The sequence below is a fragment of the Anomaloglossus baeobatrachus genome, chromosome 3, assembly GCF_048569485.1.
Source record: "Anomaloglossus baeobatrachus isolate aAnoBae1 chromosome 3, aAnoBae1.hap1, whole genome shotgun sequence".
In the NCBI taxonomy this organism is placed as follows: Eukaryota; Metazoa; Chordata; class Amphibia; order Anura; family Aromobatidae; genus Anomaloglossus; species Anomaloglossus baeobatrachus.
Window position 1 is genome coordinate 250,075,608 of NC_134355.1, and position 25,724 is coordinate 250,101,331.

Here is a 25,724-nt window from a genome sequence, read left to right on the forward strand (position 1 = left end):
TTTTTCACTTTACACCCACAAACTTAAATGTAATTTATTGGGATCATGGTCTGGACTATGATAGGGCAATTTGAACACATGAATATGCTTTGATCTAAACCCCTCCATTGTAGCTCTGGCAGGATGTTTAGTGTCATTGTCCTGCTGGATGGTGAACCTATGCCCCAGTCTAATGTCTTTTGCAGCCTCTTACAGTTTTTCTTCCAGACTTGCCCTATATTTAGCTCCATCCATCTTACGATCAACTTTGACCAGTTTCCCTGTCCCGGCTGAAGAAAAACATCCCCACAGCATGATGCTGCACCACCATTTTTGACAGTGGAGATGATATTTTCAAGGTGATATGCAGTGTTAGTTAGTTAGCAAGGGGGCTGAATACAAATACATCACAATTTTTAGATTTTAAAATATTTAGAAAACCATGTATCACTCTTCTTTTACACTTCACAAATATTTGCTACTTAGTGTTGGTGTATATATACTGTGTGTATATATATAAATAAAATCCCTATAGAATACATTTAAGGTTGTGGGTGTAACGTGAAAAAATGTGGAAAAGTTCAAGGGGTGTGAATAGTTTTTCTAACAAGTAAAATATATCTTTGTACCGTGTTAGCCAGTAGAGATAAAAAAATTGTTTAAAAGAACAGAGAGTCCTCAGTGGTTGATACCTTTTAATGGCTAACTGAAAAGATGGTAATAATTGCAAGCTTTCGAGACTACTCAGGTCTCTTCATCAGGCATGGTATAACACAAAATCTGAAGAGTCACGTATTTATACACAACAGCACTGCACTATTCTAAGTCCTGTTGTGTATAAATACGTGACTCTTCAGATTTTGTGTTATACCATGCCTGATGAAGAGACCTGAGTAGTCTCGAAAGCTTGCAATTATTACCATCTTTTCAGTTAGCCATTAAAAGGTATCAACCACTGAGGACTCTCTGTTCTTTTAAACAATTTTTTTAGTTTTTCTAAGACACTGTATGTTCTGTATATATACATAAAGCGGTTGAAATAAGTATTGAACATGTCATCAATTTTCTAAGTAAATATACATGTAAAGATGCTATTGACATGAATTGCTCATCAGATGTTGGTAACACAACCCATCCAATTCACACTGGCGGTAAAAAAAAATCAAACCATATATGTTCATAAATTTAACAATGTGGAATACAGAGAAATGCAAAAGGAATACAAAGAGTGGGATCACAGGCAATGCAGCAGTGAGTGTTTCTAGGAACTTTGCTTTTGGTCTCATCAGACCAAACTATATTCTCACAGTTTTATCTAAATGTTATTGAGCAATGTTTAAAAAAGCTTTACATGTTTTTTGTTCAGCAATAAAATCTTGCATTTCGAGTGTGCATACAGGCCATGGAGGTTGAGTGCATTACTTATTGTTTTCTTTGAAACAATTGTACCTACTGTAGCTCTCCACAGGTGGGCCTTTGCTCTTAGACAACTCTTCTGATACTTATTTTCACTCCTTGGTCTGAAATAGGGAGCACCTAGCACTGGCCGGTTTATGATGAAATGATGTTATTTCCGCTTTCGGATTATGGCCCCAACAGTGTTCACTGGGATTTTCAGTAGTTTAGAAATTCTTCTGTAACAAATGCCATTAGTATGTTTGGCAACAATAAGGTTGCAAAGGTCTAGATAAAGCTCACTGGTTTTACCCATCATGACATGTTTCTTGTGTGGGACCTTGGTAATGAGAAACCTTTTTATAGGCCATCAGTTGAACCAGCTGATATTAATTTTCACTAACTGGAAAAATTGCTTTCCATTTACTGATAGATTTCAGCTGGTGTCATGACGCTGCATGTTTTCTGCACCCCCCTTTCTTCATGTGTTCAATACTTTTTCCTTGTATAATATCTAATTATTGCACATCCCTAAATTTATGGATATTTATGGTTTAATTTGTTTGACTGTTTGGATTGGATATGTTGTTGCCAATCTATGGTGAGAAATTAATGTCAATCGCACCTTTAAAAATAAATTTACTTAAAAAACTGGTCACGTGTTCAATACTTATGTCACCTGCTGTATGTATACACAACTCACAAAAAGTTAGGGATATTTGGTTTCAGGTGAAATTTCAGGATGATCCTAAATTGCCCTCCAGCCTTTTCAGGTGAACAAATGTTATCTCCTGTAACTTTGAATGCAGATGTCCAACTGTTTAATGTTTCAGGACTTTGTGCACAATTTGCTGTTCTCTAACAAGGAAAGGTAAAACTCACAACAGGTGTTTGCTTCATGAAGCACCCAATATATTTCGGGTACAATTAGATCTGGAATTTAAACAGTTCTCCTTTTCATGCTGTTCCCATTTTGACATCATGAGACAAGACAACACCTAACAATTAATCAACATTATCTCGCCACTGCAAGGCTTTAAGCAGGATGTTCTCAGACGGAAGTGGCCACTGAGATTTGAGTGTCACAGACTGTTATCAGCAAATTGCAATAGAGCTACAGAGAGACTGAGTCAGAGAAAGGCATAGAAGTGGACATCATTTGGCTACATACCACACTGATGGCCACTTTATTGTGAGCAGTGCTCTTTAGGACCAGATTATGAATGCCACACAACTCCAGGCACATTTAAGGGAGGTGAATGGCAGCCAAATGTCACAGCAGATCATTCAATACCATTTACATCAGTGAGGTCTGTGAGCTAGATGACCTGCAAGAGTACTTGACTACATAACCAGGCATAGGTGTGATCGTCTTGCTGGACTAGGGACCAGTGGGCCTCAGTGCTGTTCACTGATGAACGTCAATTCATACTGAGCAGAAATGATGGCCACCAATGATTTTAGTAACGTTAAGGAGAGCACTCTTCATCAGCCATTGTTGTCACCAGATAAGCCTTTGATTGTGGTGGTGGTGTTACAGTGTGGGCAGGTGTGTCTAGGCAACGCTCTACCCCTTGTGAATGGTATAGTGACAAGACTACTTGAATAGCATCATTAATTCAGTCAATGTTCCTCTGTATGAACAACACAGGTCTAATTTAATCTTCATGGACGACAATGCTCCATGTCATTGAGGTTGCATCATTAGGGAATGGCTGCTGGAGACTGAGGTACCTCAAACGGAGTGGCCTGAACTTTCCCCAGACCTGAATCCCATATAAAACCTATGCGATCAGCTGAGTCGACGTTTATTGACTAAAAGGGCCACTTAATATGGTGGTTATGGTGGTCTCCTAAAAAGAGCCACTCCTTGGCTAGGTCCTTCCCGGAGGAATATCTGGCTAGGTTCTGTATCGAGACTCGTAACAGAGGCTCCACAGACTTTTTTGATTTGCTTATTATAACTGTGTATTTTTGTACTTGCTGCAAAATTGAAGTTTAATATCGGTGCTTCTGTCTGTGGACTAGCCTAGCAGCGTCATCAGTCATATCTGCACTTTGCTGGCATCATGCCCCTCCGATTGATAAACCAGCGTGTGCAGAGAGAACAAGGAACAGGAGCGCAGGGATGATTTGTTCACCTCTTCCCTGGTCTATCTGATGCCAACAAAGTGCCAAGATGATTGATGGCACTCTCAGAAGCACCAATATTAAACTTTAATTTTGGATCAAATAAAAAAAAAACATTTATAATAAGGCTGTGTCCGCACTTTGTGTTTTCACCTGCTTTTCACCTGCTTTTCTGCAGCGTTTTGAACTGCAGCGTTTTCATGCCAAAATGCATGCGTTTTGATTTTCCTGCAAAGTCTATGGGAAAAGTGGATTTCTTGTGCGCACTTTGCAGTTCAAAACGCTGCGTTTAATTTGCATAATTTTGGGCAAAAACTCAGCGTTCAAAGAAGCAGCATGTCAATTGTTTTTGCCATTTATGCTGCGTTTTGCTAACACTGAAGTCAATGAGAAGTTGTAAAAAGCAAGAAACATCAAAATTCCAGCGTTTAACATGCTTTTTGGTTGCAGAAAACATGCGTTTTGGACTCTATAAACGCATGCGTTTCTGACATCAAAATAATGGAATGATATGTCCCTTTACACACATACATAGTCCGACAATTAAATTAATGAAAAGTATTAATTTATTGGAATTATAGCCATAAATAGTATAAAACCGCTATAATTTTATTAAATATAACTATTTTCGTTATGATTTAAATAATTATATTTTTTCCTTTTTTTCATAGTGTTTATATGTCAAAACTTTATTTAGTAGTGTCTTTTTAATCAAAACGCATCTGACTTTAAGCAATGGAAACGCAGGTTAAAAAGCGCTAAAAATGCGGCTAAAACGCATGCGCATTTACCGCGATTTTGTGGTCAAAAGCAACTTTGGCAAAAGCAATTTCTGCCAGAGGATGCATTTAGAACTGCAACTACGATGACGCAAAGTGCGGACACAGCCTAAGGACATTGTTAGAAATGTAAATAGGAAGCTGATACAGTTCCTAACATTTTGAGAGTAAATCCTTCTGTCAGGTTTATTTTAGAGTTGTACCCCTGTTTTATGGAAATGGATGTAAACTGCTGCAGCTCAGGACATGAAATATAAGAGAAGCAAAAAAAAAAAAAGAAGGCATTTAAAAATCACAATAATCCTGAATGTATCAGCATTTCACTGGGCAAGTACACACTTTCAAAAGGTAAGATCTAGGGTTTAGTTCAACCTGGGAGTGAAGAGATCATATTTAGGTGCTTAAAAATTAAAGCAATCCAGGTCATGGAGTCATAAATCATTCAGCTTGTGGTTAAAGGGAAAGTCAGTCCACGGTGCATGTTGCATCAAGTGTTTATATTGTCATCTGCACAATTTCATTTAGTCTTGGTCATCACAACAAACTTCTGTGCAAGTGTTTCTCTGACTACAAAGAAAAGGATATTGTTCCCTCTACAATGACATAGTGCTCCTATCTGGAGACGTGTGCTTGAAGCTCCTGGATTGTTGGCTACAACTGCTGTGTAACACAACGTAAGTGCAAAACATCATATGAACAAAGGCAGAGAACGTCACAATGTATCTCTCCAACACATTCATCATCCTGCAAATGCTGATAAAACTAATACATCTTTCCTGCAAATACTGGCAAAAAGCTCTTGTCCTTGTGCTGTATCTCTTATTTTTCAGCACTCCTAGTAATCTCACTGAACATAAAATTCAAAGTAAACGCAACCCGCAAAATCGGGCACAAGTATTTCCCTAATACCCAACATGTGGGAAAGAGTTAACACAGTTCTGCATTAACCATGTTCCTTAAGAATTTTTTTGAACAATAAAAAAAAGCTTAAGAAATGGATCTAGACATTATCATCATAGTTGCTAGGCTACAACTGGGCTATCATCTTTTGTAAATGTCCTCTAACCACTTCTCGTCATCTCGCTCCTCCTCATCTTCTATGGGTTCTTCTGTTTCCATAGGAATGGGTATTGGGATAGAGATTTCTTGACTGTGTGTGGCTTTAACATGTGATTTAAGCCCAAACTTTCGCTTCAGCAAATGGAATTGTTCTTTGACGTAGTTATAAAACTCATATTCGTACTTCATGCGCTGGTAGAGAACTTGTAGGGCATTTGGAGATGGGAAAGTTTTCTTCACCGTCACGGTCAGATTTCCAAGCTTCCTGTGGTCTGAAGAAGCAATATGCAAAAAGAAATAGAAATATATAATTTGGTTGCCAATAACAGACCATGAAAAAGTTGTGAACAAAACATAGACTAAGTTACCTAGTCGCATCAAACATAGTATAAAGGATAAGGACACCATTGGAGGATTTTTATATTATTTTTTACAAAATGGTGTTTTTTAAAAAAAAAAAACAAAACTTATTTTACTTCAATATTACATAGCTGGCTACAGAATAGACTAACAGTCAGATTAGTGAGTGAGCTCTTCAATTAGCAACATTTGGTACCCTTCTTAAGCCATGTGCACACATTGAGTATTTGGTGAGTTTTTACCTCAGTAATTGTGAGGCCACGTGCATACATTGAGTATTTGGTGAGTTTTTACCTCAGTATTTTTAAGGCCACGTGCACACATTGAGTATTTGGTGAGTTTTTACCTCAGTATTTTTAAGGCCACGTGCACACATTGAGTATTTGGTGAGTTTTTACCTCAGTATTTGAAAGGCCACGTGTACACATTGAGTATTTGGTGAGTTTTTACCTCAATATTTTTAAGGCCACGTGCACACATTGAGTATATGGTGAGTTTTTACCTCAGTAATAATAGCCAAAGCCAGGATTGGGTAATAATACAGAAGTGCCCGTGTTTCTATTCTACTTTTCCTACGATTGTAAGCCAAATCCAGGAGTGGAACAAACACTGGGGTAAAAGATTCTACAAAAATGCAACAGATACACTTGGCCTTAGGGTTTGTGCACATGTCTTTTGCTGTGGCTTTGCTCATGGCATCTTTCTTTTACAATATACACAGTATATAAAATAATGGTGGATTCCAAGCGAAAAGCTGCAAAGAGCTTGGTCAAGTCATTTCTTTTAGCCTCTTCGCAGGTTTAAATATTTGAAACGGTTAAAAGAAGCTAAAAAAATAGATGGATCATGTCCACAGCAAGTCATTTTGACATGGAATTATGTTTATTCTTTTTTACTATATTTTTAGCATTTAAGTTGATTCCACGCAGAATCCACCTGAAAAAAACATTTTAACTAGGGATGGGCGAACCCCCCGTTGTTCGGTAGCCTTGCCCGAACATTTTGTAAAGTTCGTGTTCGGGTTCTGATATAATGCGAACTTGCATCCAAACACCGAACTTGGACTTTACAGTTATGTGATGGGGCGGGGGGGGCTGTAAAATAAAGAATACAGTTAATAATAAACATTGTCATTATACTTACAGGTCCCGCGACGCGTCCTGCAAACTTTGTCTCCCGCTGCTTCTCCTTCCAACTCCGATCATCGCTGTGCCACCCGGTAACCAAAGGACCTTACGTGATGTCATAGCATGTGACCAGTCACGTGTGAATGTTGTATTGGCTACAGACTGGTCACATGGCTATGACGTCATGCTAGGTCCTGTCAGTGCATTTTTCCAGTACGCGGTGCTCGCCCAAGCATCTCAGTACTCTGTATACTCGGCGAGCTGCTCGGGCACATGCTCGGCTCCCCGTCCCTGCATGTCGGCGCTCTTTACAGAGTCAGCCCACATACAGGGATTAGCTGCCACAGCCGGTAAATAGCGGCGCCGGGAATCAGGTGATCGGAGATCACCGTTGCTATAGTAACCCACCCGTCAAGTTACTATGGCAACGGTGGCAGCGGTGACGTCACCACTTACCAACCCGCAGCTTCTGCTCACTCATTGAGTGATTAATCTGCACGGAGAGGAGCAGCAGCGTTCTTCCTCCCATCCCATGCTGTCTGATATAGCAGAGCTGCATGGGTTGAAGGAGAAAGAAGACAGAAGACCAGGATCATGGAGAGGTGAGAGGGAGTAATAAACATGGAATCCCTAAATGTGTCTTTGTATTTATTTCTAATAATGTATTTTTTCTCTGTGTGGTGTCTTTTTAACCCTTTATTGTGGCCTTTTAATGTCCGGGTCAAACTTGGCCTTACATTAAGAATCTCTGGCTTAATACTAGCTAGTAAAACAAAGCTTTTTAACCCCTTATTACCCAGCATGCCACCCGGCTCCAGGGCCGCTGGAAGAGTTGGATACAGCACCAGAAGATGGCGCTTATATGAAAGCGCCACTTTATGGGGCGGCTGCGGCCTGTAATTCGCAGCGGGGGGGGCAGAAAGCTTGGGCCAACCTGCGGTGCAGATTCCAATCCCCAGCTGCCTAGTTTTCCCTCACTGGACACAAAAATTGGGTGAAGCCCATGTCGGTTATTTTTAATTATTTCATGAAATTTATGAAATAATTAAAAAAGGGCTTTCCTATATTTTTGGTTCCCAGCTGGGTACAAATAGGCAGCTGGTGGCTGGGGCAGCTCGTACCTGCCTGCTGTACCTGGCTAGCACACGAAATTATGGCGAAGCCCACGTCATTTTTTTTAAAAAAAAAAAAAAAGCTCCCCTGGATTTTCCATTGCCAGTGAAGGTAACACCAAGCAGTGGGGGTTAGCAGCTAGTAGCTGCTTGGATTACACTTAGCTAGTAATAGAAAATGCAGCGAGAGCCCACACATATTTTTTTAAATTTATTTATATAACTAAAAAAAAAAAAATGGGCTTCCCTGTATTTAGATTGCTGTAAAAATAAATAAATCATTAAAAAAATTACGTAGTGCTCCGTGGTATTTTTGATTCTCAGCGCAGATAAAGCAGATAGCTAGGGGCTTCCACCCCCATCTGCCTGATTTACCTTGACTGGCAATCAAAATACAGAGAAGCCCATTATTTTTTTTTATTTAAAAAAATAATTAAAAAAAAATGCGTGGGCTCCCGCAGTATTTTCATCGCCAGTCAGGTAAAGCCAAGCAGCTGGGGGCTAGGATTGTCAGCGGCCCGCAGCCACCCCTGGAAGTGGCGCATTGTTTCTAAGCGCCATTTCCAGGTGCTATACCTAGCTCGTCCAGTGGCCGTGATGGCGGTGGCTTGCTGGGTAATAAAGGGGTTACTACCAGCTTGGTATTCTCAGATGGTACTAAGCCCGAAAATTCATTGTGTCATGCCAAATTAGACATGGCCACCATGAATTTCTAGGAAACAGTTAAAAAAAAAAACCACAACACAGAGAAACATTTTTTTATTAGAAATAAAACAAAAAAAAACATTTAGAGACTCCATCTTTATTGTAAAAAAATCCTTAGTCCGACGTAATCCACTGGGACAGCAAAGTCAACTCTGCTTCATCACTGTGCACAGACAGTGTCTATACATAGTGAGAAGCACAGAGAGCCATGTCATCTCTGCTACATCACTGTGCATAGACAGTGTCTATACAGAGTGAGAAGCAAAGCCAACTCTGCTTCATCACGGTGCACAGACACAGTCTATACATAGTGAGAAGCACAGAGAGCCATGTCAGGTCTGCTACATCACTGTGGATAGAGCAATGTAGCAGAGCTGACAGTGAGGGGATGATTGCACTTACGTGTCACATTCCATCACCCCACTCTCAGGACAGGAGCGCCTCAGCTGCATGGAAATACATGCAGCTGACCCGCTGTAGTCGGGAGATTGTGCGCCGAGATGCGATGACACTCGCATCACAGCGCACCAGGACCTTTGATGACGTCATACTCATGTGACCAGTCTGCAGCCAATGAAGTAATACCACATTCACACGTGACTGGTCACATGGGTATGACGTCACGGTCACGGCAGGTCCTTTTAGCCAGAGGTGCTTACCGGGGAAAACAGCAATGATCGGACGGACGCGGAAGCAGAAGTGCTGCGAGACAGAGTCTGCAGGACGCGTCGCGGGACCTGTAAGTATGATCAGAATGTTTTTTTAATAATGTACTTTTTTTTTTTTTAACAGCCCCTGGACCCGAACTGTTACACAAACGTCCCAGAAAGCTCGTGTTCGGGATCGTGTGCACCGATACCATGTGTTCGGTACGGACCCCGAACTTCACAGTTCGGGTTCGCCCATCCCTAATTGTAAGCACATACCCTTATGAATACCCTCCTGGCCATTTTAAGAGAATACTTTGGATGACGAACAGTGCTGGATTATTATGGACTACTAGGAAAGATAATCAAATCAGAACATCAAAATTTAAACTATTAAACAAATTATTCTAAGTTTCCTCCTTCCCTGTATTTTTTTCCCTATTTCTCTTTCACATGAATCACATTCTGACTCCATACACCCATTTCATGCTGTCAAATGTGTCCCATGTTACCCCCCATTTTTTCTTTTGTTTTTAAATTTTGTGGCAATTTAAAGGGGTTTTGTCAAGCATGAAGTTTTCCCCTATCCATATTATAGGGAATAACTTAATGATCATTGGGACTCCAATTGCCTGGACTCTTACTGATCCTGAGAATAGGGTTCTGCAGAGGCCTATCTGAATGAAGTGGAATCAAGGATACACACTTCTGCTCCAATCATTGACTATGGGATGTCTGGAAAAAGAACAGCACTTAGCTATTCCCGGCAGTCGATTAGACAATGAATCAGAGATATTTGACCACCTCTTCAATTAGATTGTGCTTTCTAGGATTTTGTTCTCCAAATCCGTAAAGGTCTCAGAGACTATACTGTATACAAGTTCATCTCAATATATTAGATTATTATCAAAAAGTTAATTTATGTCAGTAATTCAATACAAAAAGTGAAACGCATATATTATATAGAGTCATTACACACAGAGTGATCTATTTCAAGTGTTTATTTATGTTAATGCTGATGGTTATATAATAGAAGATATTCTGGCACACAGTTCAAGAAAAAGAGGCAACAAGTCTATGGAATGCTTGTGTTTTTTATTTACATGAAAAAAGTGACATCCAATTCATAACATCCAAAGGGAATATTTGCCCAAGAAAAAAATCGTCCGACGTTTCAGCTCAATAAGGACATTTTTGTGTACTCACCGTAAAATGTCTTTCTTGGAGCCTTTCATTGGGGGACACAGACAGTGGGTTATATGTTGTCTCCAGGGGAGGCTTGACACTAGGTTTAAAAAAGAGTTAGCTCCTCCTCCCACAACATATAACCCCAGCTAGGTGGGAACTAGCTCAGTTTGGTGTAAAAGGAATAGTAAAAGGACAACCAAAACCACAAGGGCGGGAGCTGTGTCCCCCAATGAAAGGCTCCAAGAAAGACATTTTACGGTGAGTACACAAAAATGTCCTTTCCTTTCTCGCCTTTTCATTGGGGGACACAGACAGTGGGACGTCCCAAAGCAGTCCCTGGGTGGGAACTGAACTATTAACAGTGTATAACATCAGACTAAAGGGGGCTTTACACGCTACGATATCGTTAATCTTTTATCGTCGGGGTTAAGTTGTTAGGGACGCACATCCGGTGTAATTAACGATATCGCAGCATGTGACACTGACCAGCGACCTTAAGCGAGCTCAAAAATGGTGAAAATCGTTCACCATGGAGAGGTCGTCCCAAACTCAAAAATCGGTAAGGGTTGTTTTTCGTTGTGGTTCGTAGCTCCTGCGGCAGCACACATCGCTATGTGTGACACCGCAGGAGCGAGGACCGTCTCCTTACCTGCCGCTGGCCACAATGCGGAAGGAAGAGGTGGGCGGGATGTTTACATCATGCTCAGCTCCGCCCCTCCGCTTTGATTGGCCGGCCGCTTAGTGATGTTGCGGTGACGTCGCTGTGACGCCGAACGTCCCTCCCCCTTGAAGGAGGGATTGTTCGGCAGTCACAGCGACGCCGCCGACTAGGTAAGTACGTGTGACGCTGCCGTAGTGATAATGTTCGCTACAGCAGCGATCACAAACAATCGCATACGCGACGGGGGCAGGTACTTACACGCTCGATATCGCTAGAAATTGCTAGCGATATTGCTACCGTGTAAAGCCCCCTTAAGAGCTGACTAACAACTGCAACTGCAGTGAACACATATCAAAACACTGTCAAGAACCGAGCAGTGGCCACTTATAAATGGGCCACTGCCGCCTGAAGGACTTGTCTTCCAAGAGCAGCATCCGCGGATGCATGCATATGCACTCTGTAGAATTTTGTGAATGTGTGCACACTGGACCAGGTAGCGGCCTTGCAAAGTTGGGCCGCCGGAGCCTCATGGCGGATAGCCCAGGAGGCACCCACTGCTCGTGTAGAATGGGCCCGCACAGATTGAGGGGGAACGGCACCTCATGCTTTGTATGCCTCACAGATGGCAGTCCTGATCCATCGAGAAATCGTGGATCTAGACGCCGGGTTGCCCTTTTTGTATCCTACTGGGAGGACGAAGAGGGCATCGGACTTGCGCAAGGGCGTTGTTCTGGAGATGTAGATCCGCAGAGCCCTGACAAGATCGAGAGTGTGAAGGGCTTTCTCAAAGGAGTGGACCGGGGCCGGGCAGAATGACGGCAACACAATGTCCTCGTTCAGGTGGAAAGAGGATACGACCTTCGGAAGGAAGGCGGGGGAAGGCCGAAGAACCACCTTATCATGATGGAATATCAGGTAAGGTGAGCGACAGGAAAGAGCTGCCAGTTCGGACACTCACCTGATAGAGGTAATAGCGACTAAAAAGGAAACTTTCCAAGACAGTCGTTGAAGAGAGATTTCTCTCAGAGGTTCGAAAGGAGGAAGTTGAAGGACTCCGAGAACCAGATTCAGATCCCAGGGATCTAAGAGGTGGCGATAAGGAGGGACCAAATGCGCTACCCCTTCAAGAAAGGTACGGACCTGAGGGCGAGAAGCCAGCTGCTTCTGGAAAAAAATCGACAAGGCAGAAACTTGTCCTTTAAGGGTACTGAGAGCAAGACCCGAGTCCAGACCGTCTTGCAGAAAAGCAAGAACATTAGGGATTAAAAGGTCAGGGGCGACCGATTATGACGGGCACACCAGGAAAGATAGGTCTTCCAGGTCCTGTGGTAAATGCTGGTGGAGGAAGGCTTCCGAGCATTAAGCATGGTATGAACTACCCAGGAAGAAAGACCCGATTTGGCTAGAATCAGGGATTCAAGATGCCACGCCGTCAAATGCAGCTGTACTGTATTCTGGTGGCATATTGGACCTTGCGACAGAAGATCAGGGCGGTCGGGAAGACGCCAGGGAGTGTCGCTGAGAAGTTGGAGGAGCTCTGGGTACCAGGCTCTCCTGGGCCAGTCCGGGGCCACGAGGATCACCGGGATTCCCTCCGCTTTGATTTTCTTGATTACTCTCGAAATGAGAGGAAACGGAGGGAAGATGTAGGGCAGGCGAAACTGGAAAGACTAGGGCGTCGGAGCCGAGCGCTAGCGGGTCTCTCGACCGAGATATGAAGGGCATTCATTCAAGACGCCATGAGGTCCACATCCGGGAGTCCCCAACGAAGAGTGATCTGATGGAACACTTCGTCGTGGAGGGACCATTCCCCTGTCGCTAGACCTTGCCTGCTGAGAAAGTCTGCGGCCCAGTTGTCTACCCCTGGGATATGGACAGCTGAAATAATGGGGATGTGCTTCTCTGCCCAAAGAAGAATCCTGGATACTTCCTTCATCGCTGCCTTGCTGCGAGTTCCTCCCTGACGGCTGATGTAAGTAACGGCCGTGGCATTGTCTGACTGGATCCGAACAGGGAGGCCCAATAGTAAGGGTTGAAAATTCTGAAGGGCCAAAAATATGGCTCTGATCTCCAGAACATTGATGTGCAGGAAGCGCTCGGAAGGAGACCAGCGTCCCTGAACAGTGTGGTGGAGAAACACCGCCCCCCAGCCTATCAGGCTGGCATCCGTCGTGACTACCTGCCAGTGGACCAGGCGGGAGGACTTCCCTTGAGATAGGGATGAGGATTGAGTCCACCAGACGAGGGAGCTGAGCACAGACCGAGATAGGCGGACTGACTGGTCCAGGGAAGCTGGATTCTTGTCCCAGGAGGATAGATTGTAGAGGGCGCATATGGAATTGGGCAAAGGACACGGCTTCTATGACCGCCACCATCTTGCCTAACACTCTCATTTCATTCCGAAGGGATGTGTGACGGCGAGAGCGGAGGGATTGGGCGGCCCGGATCAGGGAAGACCTCTTGTCCTCTGGAAGAAAAACCCGGGACTGAGCCGTGTCTATCAGCATACCTAAAAAGGTGATGTGCTGATGAGGAATGAGGGATGACTTGTTGAAGAGGATAAGCCACCCTAGCCTTGACAGCGTGTCTAGGCAAATCTGCACGCTTTCTGAGCAAACGTGAAGAGAGCTACCTTTGACAAGAAGGTCGTCCAAATAGGGAACGACCAGGATGCCTCTGGGGTGTAAAATGGACATGACGGCCGCCATGACCTTTGTGAAGACCCGAGGCGCAGTGGCCAGCCCAAAGGGGAGAGCCCAGAATGGGAAATGACGGTGTCCTACGGCAAAGCGAAGGAACCGTTGATGAGAGACACATATGGGAATGTGTAAATAAGCATCTTGAACATCTATGGAAGCTAGGAATTCTCCAGGTTCCATGGCGGCTAGTACTGCTCTCAATGATTCCATTCGGAAAGTTCGAATCCATACGAATTTGTTCAGCCGTTTGAGGTCCAAGATAGGGCGGACAGAGCCATCTTTTTTGGGAACGACAAAAAGGTTTGAATAGAAACCTTTGCCGCGCTGTTCCAGGGGCACTGGAATGATAACGTTTGCTTTCTGTAAAGAGGCTATGGCCTGAAATAAGGTCTGGCTTTGCATTTTGGACTTTGGAAGACGAGAACGCAGAATCCTGTTGGCCGGCAGGGAATGGAAATCGATCTTGTAACCTGAGGTGACGATTTCTCGAACCCAAGCATCGTGAGTGTGGTCTAGCCAGATATCCCGAAAAAGCAGAAGCCGCCCTCCCACAGGAGTCGGATCTGAGGGATACCTGGCGTCATGCTGAGGGGGCCTGTACAGAGCGAGGTCCTTTGGGTTTAGGTTGCTTGGAGTGGGAACGCCAAGAAGAGCCCCTTGAGGACACGGATCCTCGATCTGAGCGTTGGGACGGTCCTTGGGGGGCAGGCCGAAAGGACTGCCTGCGCCAAGAAGATTTTTTGAAATTTCTTGCTACAGGCCGCTTTTGTGGTAGAATGGTACTTTTACCACCAGTCGCCTCAGATATGAGTTTGTCCAGGGATTCACCAAACAGACGAAGACCCTGGAAGGGAAGTGTGGACAGGGACTTCTTGAAGGCACTGTCCGCATTCCATATTTTTAGCCACAGAACCCTGCGGGCGAAGACAGCATTAGCTGCCGTTAGGGCTGACCAGCTAGCTGCATCTAGGGAGCCGTGAAGAAAATAATTAGAGGTTAGGGAGAACAAATCAAGAATCTCAAGAGCCTCTGGAGGAATATTGCAAGGGCGAAGCAACTTGCGCAGGTTCCTACTCCACACGCTCATAGCTCTTGCCACCCATGTCATGGCAAACAGGGGGCGCAGAGAGGGTCCCGAAGCCTGGAAAATAGATTTGACCGCAGCCTCAACTGCGCGGTCGGACGAGTCCTTGAGAGACACGTTGTCTGAAACAGACATAACCGTGTGTTTAGCTAGTCTGGATACTGGCGGATCCACAACGGGGGATACCGACCAGGGCTTAATTATTTCCGGAGGAAAGGGATAAGCGAATGAAGAGGAGGATTTTTTATTAAACCTCCTATCAGGGTGATCCCACCGTTTAGATATGATTTGATGAAAAATCGGATCCTGGGCAAAGGACTTAGGAGGCCTATTGGCTCGCTTGATTGCCGACTGAGAAGTCGGGTCCGAGGGCTGATCAGAAATCGACAGACAGTGATTGACAGCCGCTATTAAAGTGTCTTCCATACGCCTAGACTCAGAAGGGACATCGGAATCAGAGTCAGAGTCTCGGGAATCGTGACTACTAAAGGTCACGGAGCTTGAGTCAGACTGACCATCGTAGATCACAAGATGGATGAGGGAAAACGGGTTTGATGCTGCGCTAAAAACCACAAATCCAGGAGGTGTGATGAAATCCTTTCCTTTATTTGCACGGGTCCCGTGCAAATAAAGGAAAGGATTTCATCACACCTCCTGGATTTGTGGTTTTTAGCGCAGCATCAAACCCGTTTTCCCTCATCCATCTTGTGATCTACTTTTTCGTCGGGGCTGCGGTTGACCACTATATGCACTTTCTGCTTAAACGCTCGCAGAGGAGTTGTGCCTGTCACAACTGAAACAGGTGAGCACCTGCCTCTTTACATACATTCTCTTGTCTACCAGATAAGACCCTATTTTGCGCTTCTCTCCTCCACAGTTTTTCCAGACTGACCATCGTGTGAGTCAGACGAGGCAGAGTGGTCACAATGGCGCCTTTTGGAGATAGCCTTTTTACGTACTGGGGGCGATACACCAGACGAAGGCGGGCTCCTCTGAGGGAGCTGAGCCGGGGGGAGGCTGCGGGAGCCTGTGGAAGGCTTGGATATCTGAGCGGCCAGGTCATCTAACCTTTTAGACATCAGAAGAGCCCATGCAGGGATAGCCTCATCAGACGGGGGTGCTGCCTGAATGGTGGCTGGGGCCGAACCCACAGAACGCACGACCCCCTGGTCCGGCAACGCCTGTTGTGACACTGTAGTAGGGGCATCGCAGCCCCGGCAAAGTGGATAGCTTCGACCATTGGGAAACGAGCTTCCACAGGTGGTACAAGCATAGTGTTAGGGTATGTGCGCACGTTGCTTTTTACCTGCTTTTTACCTGCTTTTTTGCTGCTTTTTCTTCTGCGCTGTTTAATGCCAAAATGGATGTGTTCTTCTATTCAAGCAAAGTCTATGGGAATTTGGGTTTCTTGTTCACACTATGTTGTTCAAAATGCTGCCTTTTTGTGGCAGAACTTTGGTCAAAAACTCAGCTTTTCAAAGAAGCAACATGTCAATTGTTTTTGCCATTTGGGTTTTGCACTGCAAAGCTGAGTTTTTGACCAAAGTTCTGCCACAAAAAGGCAGCATTTTGAACAACATAGTGTGAACAAGAAACCCAAATTCCCATAGACTTTGCTTGAATAGAAGAACACATCCATTTTGGCATTAAACAGCGCAGAAGAAAAAGCAGCAAAAAAGCAGGTAAAAAGCAGGTAAAAAGCAACGTGCGCACATACCCTTATGGTTGCTGTGGCTCTGGAGACTATGTCCGGATTTCTTGCTACTGCTCATGTGCAAGCGCTGGAGACTAAGTCTTATCTTGGAGCCATTGCACATGTGCGGGTGACATCATCGCTGACACGAGGTCACATGTCGCTGACACCTTCTAAGCTGATTGGCCACTGGTCATGTGCTTGTGACACGTGGTCACATGTCTCTGACACCTTCTATGCCGATTGGTCGCTGGTCATGTGCTTGTGACGCTTTGTTGGTGACAGGCCAGCGTGACGTCATTGCTATCATTCTGGCAGCGGATTGGCTCTGGTGTCCTCCATCTTTGATGAGGCACAGAGTCTATTTAAGACCCTGACGCACGCCGCCCGGCGCTCAGTCCTCTTGGTTCATGCATGAGGGTAGACGCCCTGTGCACGTCCCTCTAGGCATCATTCTGTCTATGTTAGGTGAGCGCTACCAGCAGGGTAGCGTTCTTATACCTTACAGCTTTGGCTGCAGTCCGTATCCTTACCTCTTAGTGGAGCGGACATAGGCAGGTGCCTGAGGCACATGGTCCGGCTGGGCCTTGTGATTCTACTCGTAGGTGGACGTTGCCGCTAGGGTAACGTTCCTTATACTGCGTCTGGCAGTTGTTCGTATCCTCGCACACTAGGGGAGCGAACAGAGGTAGGAGCTTTGTGCGGCTTATGCTGCTGTCCGTCTCTTTTGCACCACTAGAAGAGCGGACCTAGGCAGGTGCCATATCTAGTGGTTCGTGTCCTCGCACACTAGTGGAGCGAACGCAGGTAGGAGCTTTGTGCGGCTTACGCTGCTGTCCGTCTCTTTTGCACCACTAGAAGAGCGGACCTAGGCAGGTGCCATATCTAGTGGTTCGTGTCCTTGCACACTAGTGGAGCGAACGCAGGTAGGAGCTTTGTGCGGCTTACGCTGCTGTCCGTCTCCTGGCACCACTAGAGGAACGGACCTAGGTAGGTGCCATTTCCCACTCACTGCTTTTGTCTCTGTGATCTTTAACAGAGACCATTCCACACACCTTCCAAGTAAGGGAGGAATTGCTTTATTTTCTAATTATATTCCTCTGTGAGTTTAACAGAGGTATTGCACTCTGCACTTGTGCTATTATGTTTTACAGTGGCACTTATATACCCCTTATCCTCTGCCATAGTCTGCAGCAGAGTCTTTACACGGTGGACCCTGACTGTCTGACATTCCTTTAGGTTTTATTATCAGACAGCCTCCCGTAACATTAGGACTGAGCCCAGGGTCTGGCAGTTATGGCAGAATATCAGCAGTTACACCGTTACATACAAGTACTTGAGTATAGAGGATAAACCTCAGACCATGGTGACATCTGCACATGATCCTCGACTTGCTCTGCCAAACAGATATTCTGGCGATGCCAGATCATGTCGTGGTTTCATTAGTCAGTGTCAGATACACCTAGAGGTCAACTCTTCTCGCTTCTCTACGGAGAGGTCCAGAGTAGGCTTTATCATCTCCTTACTTCAGGACAAAGCCTTAGAATGGGCGACTCCCTTATGGGAGCGCTCTGATGTGGTTACTCTGAGACATCAAAACTTTCTTGATGCTCTTAAAGGGATATTCATGGGTCCGCAGGTTACCCATGATGCGGCCCTGAGACTCTTAGATCTATCTCAGGGTTCGTTATCCACTAGTTCTTATGCCATTGCTTTTAGAACTCTGGTGGCAGAACTAGATTGGCCAGAGAAGGTGTTGATTCCTATCTTCTGGAGAGGGTTGGCAGGCTATGTCAAGGATGCCCTTGCTACTTGTGAGGTCCCTGCTTCTCTGGAAGACTTGATCACAGTAGCAACGAGGATCGACGTACACCATAGGGAACGTAGACTCGAGGTCTCTTCCTCACGCCCTAAGCATCGGGCTATTCCAGTTGTTGAGGGTCCACTACCATCTTCCTCAGCATCTGAAACATCTCCCACTCCTATGGAGTTAGGTCATACGTCCTCCAGACTACGCAAGTCTGGTCCTCCTATATGTTACGTATGTCGTCAGGCTGGGCACTATGCCAACAAGTGTTCTAGTCGTCAGGGAAACTCCCAGGCCTAGTAACCATTAGAGGGGGGTTACTAGAGACGTCTTCTGCACCCTCTAAGTGTAGTATCCCAGGTCAGCTCTCATTCTCTGAGAATACATGGCCTATTATGGCTTTTGTGGATTCCGGAGCTGATGGGACTTTTGTGTCCTTAGGATTTGTAAAAAGACACAATATTCCCTCTATCATGTTAGAGGCGCCTATTCCTGTCCGTGTTGTTAATGGGACTATGTTGTCTGACTCCATTACATTGAGGACAGTTCCCTTGCGCCTTTCCCTGCCTCAGGGTCACATAGAGGAGATTTCTTTTCTTGTTTTGCCTGAGAGTATAGACGACGTTCTTCTGGGTCTCCCATGGCTTCGGACTCATGCTCCTCACATTGACTGGGTGTCCGACAGCATTATTAGTTGGGGTTCGAAATGTCAGTCCCGATGTCTTCAGTTACCACCTAAGGTCGTTGCGGTTGCATCAACTGATCTCTCTCCCATACCTACACCCTATTTGGATTTCGCTGACGTGTTCTCCAAACAGGGTGCTGAGGTTCTTCCACCCCATAGGCCGTATGACTGTGCCATAGACCTTATCCCAGGTTCGGTTCCACCTAAGGGCAAGGTTTACCCCCTGTCGATACCTGAGTCGGAGGCCATGTTGACCTATATAAGAGAGAGTTTAGAGAAGGGGTTCATTCGTAAGTCTGTCTCTATATTTTTAGCATTTAAGTTGATTCCACGCAGAATCCACCTGAAAAAAACATTTTAACTAGGGATGGGCGAACCCCCCGTTGTTCGGTAGCCTTGCCCGAACATTTTGTAAAGTTCGTGTTCGGGTTCTGATATAATGCGAACTTGCATCCAAACACCGAACTTGGACTTTACAGTTATGTGATGGGGCGGGGGGGGCTGTAAAATAAAGAATACAGTTAATAATAAACATTGTCATTATACTTACAGGTCCCGCGACGCGTCCTGCAAACTTTGTCTCCCGCTGCTTCTCCTTCCAACTCCGATCATCGCTGTGCCACCCGGTAACCAAAGGACCTTACGTGATGTCATAGCATGTGACCAGTCACGTGTGAATGTTGTATTGGCTACAGACTGGTCACATGGCTATGACATCATGCTAGGTCCTGTCAGTGCATTTTTCCAGTACGCGGTGCTCGCCCAAGCATCTCAGTACTCTGTATACTCGGCGAGCTGCTCGGGCACATGCTCGGCTCCCCGTCCCTGCATGTCGGCGCTCTTTACAGAGTCAGCCCACATACAGGGATTAGCTGCCACAGCCGGTAAATAGCGGCGCCGGGAATCAGGTGATCGGAGATCACCGTTGCTATAGTAACCCACCCGTCAAGTTACTATGGCAACGGTGGCAGCGGTGACGTCACCACTTACCAACCCGCAGCTTCTGCTCACTCATTGAGTGATTAATCTGCACGGAGAGGAGCAGCAGCGTTCTTCCTCCCATCCCATGCTGTCTGATATAGCAGAGCTGCATGGGTTGAAGGAGAAAGAAGACAGAAGACCAGGATCATGGAGAGGTGAGAGGGAGTAATAAACATGGAATCCCTAAATGTGTCTTTGTATTTATTTCTAATAATGTATTTTTTCTCTGTGTGGTGTCTTTTTAACCCTTTATTGTGGCCTTTTAATGTCCGGGTCAAACTTGGCCTTACATTAAGAATCTCTGGCTTAATACTAGCTAGTAAAACAAAGCTTTTTAACCCCTTATTACCCAGCATGCCACCCGGCTCCAGGGCCGCTGGAAGAGTTGGATACAGCACCAGAAGATGGCGCTTATATGAAAGCGCCACTTTATGGGGCGGCTGCGGCCTGTAATTCGCAGCGGGGGGGGCAGAAAGCTTGGGCCAACCTGCGGTGCAGATTCCAATCCCCAGCTGCCTAGTTTTCACTCACTGGACACAAAAATTGGGTGAAGCCCATGTCGGTTATTTTTAATTATTTCATGAAATTTATGAAATAATTAAAAAAGGGCTTTCCTATATTTTTGGTTCCCAGCTGGGTACAAATAGGCAGCTGGTGGCTGGGGCAGCTCGTACCTGCCTGCTGTACCTGGCTAGCACACAAAATTATGGCGAAGCCAACGTCATTTTTAAAAAAAAAAAAAAAAAGGCTTCCCTGGATTTTCCATTGCCAGTGAAGGTAACACCAAGCAGTGGGGGTTAGCAGCTAGTAGCTGCTTGGATTACACTTAGCTAGTAATAGAAAATGCAGCGAGAGCCCACACATATTTTTTTAAATTTATTTATATAACTAAAAAAAAAAAAAATGGGCTTCCCTGTATTTAGATTGCTGTAAAAATAAATAAATCATTAAAAAAATTACGTAGTACTCCGTGGTATTTTTGATTCTCAGCGCAGATAAAGCAGATAGCTAGGGGCTTCCACCCCCATCTGCCTGATTTACCTTGACTGGCAATCAAAATACAGGGAAGCCCATTATTTTTTTTTATTTAAAAAAATAATTAAAAAATAATGCGTGGGCTCCCGCAGTATTTTCATCGCCAGTCAGGTAAAGCCAAGCAGCTGGGGGCTAGGATTGTCAGCGGCCCGCAGCCACCCCTGGAAGTGGCGCATTGTTTCTTAGCGCCATTTCCAGGTGCTATACCTAGCTCGTCCAGTGGCCGTGATGGCGGTGGCTTGCTGGGTAATAAAGGGGTTACTACCAGCTTGGTATTCTCAGATGGTACTAAGCCCGAAAATTCATTGTGTCATGCCAAATTAGACATGGCCACCATGAATTTCTAGGAAACAGTTAAAAAAAAAACCACAACACAGAGAAACATTTTTTTATTAGAAATAAAACAAAAAAAAACATTTAGAGACTCCATCTTTATTGTAAAAAAATCCTTAGTCTGACGTAATCCACTGGGACAGCAAAGTCAACTCTGCTTCATCACTGTGCACAGACAGTGTCTATACATAGTGAGAAGCACAGAGAGCCATGTCATCTCTGCTACATCACTGTGCATAGACAGTGTCTATACAGAGTGAGAAGCAAAGCCAACTCTGCTTCATCACGGTGCACAGACACAGTCTATACATAGTGAGAAGCACAGAGAGCCATGTCAGGTCTGCTACATCACTGTGGACAGAGCAATGTAGCAGAGCTGACAGTGAGGGGATGATTGCACTTACGTGTCACATTCCATCACCCCACTCTCAGGACAGGAGCGCCTCAGCTGCATGGAAATACATGCAGCTGACCCGCTGTAGTCGGGAGATTGTGCGCCGAGATGCGATGACACTCGCATCACAGCGCACCAGGACCTTTGATGACGTCATACTCATGTGACCAGTCTGCAGCCAATGAAGTAATACAACATTCACACGTGACTGGTCACATGGGTATGACGTCACGGTCACGGCAGGTCCTTTTAGCCAGAGGTGCTTACCGGGGAAAACAGCAATGATCGGACGGACGCGGCAGCAGAAGTGCTGCGAGACAGAGTCTGCAGGACGTGTCGCGGGACCTGTAAGTATGGTCAGAATGTTTTTTTAATAATGTACTTTTTTTTTTTTAACAGCCCCTGGACCCGAACTGTTACACAAACGTCCCAGAAAGCTCGTGTTCGGGATCGTGTGCACCGATACCATGTGTTCGGTACGGACCCCGAACTTTACAGTTCGGGTTCGCCCATCCCTAATTGTAAGCACATACCCTTATGAATACCCTCCTGGCCATTTTAAGAGAATACTTTGGATGACGAACAGTGCTGGATTATTATGGACTACTAGGAAAGATAATCAAATCAGAACATCAAAATTTAAACTATTAAACAAATTATTCTAAGTTTCCTCCTTCCCTGTATTTTTTTCCCTATTTCTCTTTCACATGAATCACATTCTGACTCCATACACCCATTTCATGCTGTCAAATGTGTCCCATGTTACCCCCCATTTTTTCTTTTGTTTTTAAATTTTGTGGCAATTTAAAGGGGTTTTGTCAAGCATGAAGTTTTCCCCTATCCATATTATAGGGAATAACTTAATGATCATTGGGACTCCAATTGCCTGGACTCTTACTGATCCTGAGAATAGGGTTCTGCAGAGGCCTATCTGAATGAAGTGGAATCAAGGATACACACTTCTGCTCCAATCATTGACTATGGGATGTCTGGAAAAAGAACAGCACTTAGCTATTCCCGGCAGTCGATTAGACAATGAATCAGAGATATTTGACCACCTCTTCAATTAGATTGTGCTTTCTAGGATTTTGTTCTCCAAATCCGTAAAGGTCTCAGAGACTATACTGTATACAAGTTCATCTCAATATATTAGATTATTATCAAAAAGTTAATTTATGTCAGTAATTCAATACAAAAAGTGAAACGCATATATTATATAGAGTCATTACACACAGAGTGATCTATTTCAAGTGTTTATTTATGTTAATGCTGATGGTTATATAATAGAAGATATTCTGGCACACAGTTCAAGAAAAAGAGGCAACAAGTCTATGGAATGCTTGTGTTTTTTATTTACATGAAAAAAGTGACATCCAATTCATAACATCCAAAGGGAATATTTGCCCAAGAAAAAAATCGTCCGACGTTTCAGCTCAATAAGGACATTTTTGTGTACTCACCGTAAAATGTCTTTCTTGGAGCCTTTCATTGGGGGACACAGACAGTGGGTTATATGTTGTCTCCAGGGGAGGCTTGACACTAGGTTTAAAAAAGAGTTAGCTCCTCCTCCCACAACATATAACCCCAGCTAGGTGGGAACTAGCTCAGTTTGGTGTAAAAGGAATAGTAAAAGGACAACCAAAACCACAAGGGCGGGAGCTGTGTCCCCCAATGAAAGGCTCCAAGAAAGACATTTTACGGTGAGTACACAAAAATGTCCTTTCCTTTCTCGCCTTTTCATTGGGGGACACAGACAGTGGGACGTCCCAAAGCAGTCCCTGGGTGGGAACTGAACTATTAACAGTGTATAACATCAGACTAAAGGGGGCTTTACACGCTACGATATCGTTAATCTTTTATCGTCGGGGTCAAGTTGTTAGGGACGCACATCCGGCGTAATTAACGATATCGCAGCATGTGACACTGACCAGCGACCTTAAGCGACCTCAAAAATGGTGAAAATCGTTCACCATGGAGAGGTCGTCCCAAACTCAAAAATCGGTAAGGGTTGTTTTTCGTTGTGGTTCGTCGCTCCTGCGGCAGCACACATCGCTATGTGTGACACCGCAGGAGCGAGGACCGTCTCCTTACCTGCCGCTGGCCACAATGCGGAAGGAAGAGGTGGGCGGGATGTTTACATCATGCTCAGCTCCGCCCCTCCGCTTTGATTGGCCGGCCGCTTAGTGACGTTGCGGTGACGTCGCTGTGACGCCGAACGTCCCTCCCCCTTGAAGGAGGGATTGTTCGGCAGTCACAGCGACGCCGCCGACTAGGTAAGTACGTGTGACGCTGCCGTAGTGATAATGTTCGCTACAGCAGCGATCACAAACAATCGCATACGCGACGGGGGCAGGTACTTACACGCTCAATATCGCTAGAAATTGCTAGCGATATTGCTACCGTGTAAAGCCCCCTTAAGAGCTGACTAACAACTGCAACTGCAGTGAACACATATCAAAACACTGTCAAGAACCGAGCAGTGGCCACTTATAAATGGGCCACTGCCGCCTGAAGGACTTGTCTTCCAAGAGCAGCATCCACGGATGCATGCATATGCACTCTGTAGAATTTTGTGAATGTGTGCACACTGGACCAGGTAGCGGCCTTGCAAAGTTGGGCCGCCGGAGCCTCATGGCGGATAGCCCAGGAGGCACCCACTGCTCGTGTAGAATGGGCCCGCACAGATTGAGGGGGAACGGCACCTCATGCTTTGTATGCCTCACAGATGGCAGTCCTGATCCATCGAGAAATCGTGGATCTAGACGCCAGGGTTGCCCTTTTTGTATCCTACTGGGAGGACGAAGAGGGCATCGGACTTGCGCAAGGGCGTTGTTCTGGAGATGTAGATCCGCAGAGCCCTGACAAGATCGAGAGTGTGAAGGGCTTTCTCAAAGGAGTGGACCGGGGCCGGGCAGAATGACGGCAACACAATGTCCTCGTTCAGGTGGAAAGAGGATACGACCTTCGGAAGGAAGGCGGGGGAAGGCCGAAGAACCACCTTATCATGATGGAATATCAGGTAAGGTGAGCGACAGGAAAGAGCTGCCAGTTCGGACACTCACCTGATAGAGGTAATAGCGACTAAAAAGGAAACTTTCCAAGACAGTCGCTGAAGAGAGATTTCTCTCAGAGGTTCGAAAGGAGGAAGTTGAAGGACTCCGAGAACCAGATTCAGATCCCAGGGATCTAAGAGGTGGCGATAAGGAGGGACCAAATGCGCTACCCCTTGAAGAAAGGTACGGACCTGAGGGCGAGAAGCCAGCTGCTTCTGGAAAAAAATCGACAAGGCAGAAACTTGTCCTTTAAGGGTACTGAGAGCAAGACCCGAGTCCAGACCGTCTTGCAGAAAAGCAAGAACATTAGGGATTAAAAGGTCAGGGGCGACCGATTATGACGGGCACACCAGGAAAGATAGGTCTTCCAGGTCCTGTGGTAAATGCTGGCGGAGGAAGGCTTCCGAGCTTTAAGCATGGTATGAACTACCCAGGAAGAAAGACCCGATTTGGTTAGAATCAGGGATTCAAGATGCCACGCCGTCAAATGCAGCTGTACTGTATTCTGGTGGAATATTGGACCTTGCGACAGAAGATCAGGGCGGTCGGGAAGACGCCAGGGAGTGTCGCTGAGAAGTTGGAGGAGCTCTGGGTACCAGGCTCTCCTGGGCCAGTCCGGGGCCACGAGGATCACCGGGATTCCCTCCGCTTTGATTTTCTTGATTACTCTCGAAATGAGAGGAAACGGAGGGAAGATGTAGGGCAGGCGAAACTGGAAAGACTAGGGCGTCGGAGCCGAGCGCTAGCGGGTCTCTCGACCGAGATATGAAGGGCATTCATTCAAGACGCCATGAGGTCCACATCCGGGAGTCCCCAAC

General features: G+C 45.4%; 1 protein-coding gene across 1 annotated transcript in view; it reads right to left on the bottom strand.

The window, feature by feature from the left end:
- Nucleotides 1-974: 974 nt before the first annotated feature.
- Nucleotides 975-25,724, bottom strand: part of UST (uronyl 2-sulfotransferase) — a 585,268-nt gene continuing 560,518 nt past the window's right edge. The window contains exon 8 of the mRNA XM_075339792.1: nt 975-5,614. Within this exon, the coding sequence (XP_075195907.1) occupies nt 5,325-5,614 (290 nt within the window). The 3' untranslated portion in view covers nt 975-5,324. The remainder of the gene's footprint in view (nt 5,615-25,724) is intronic.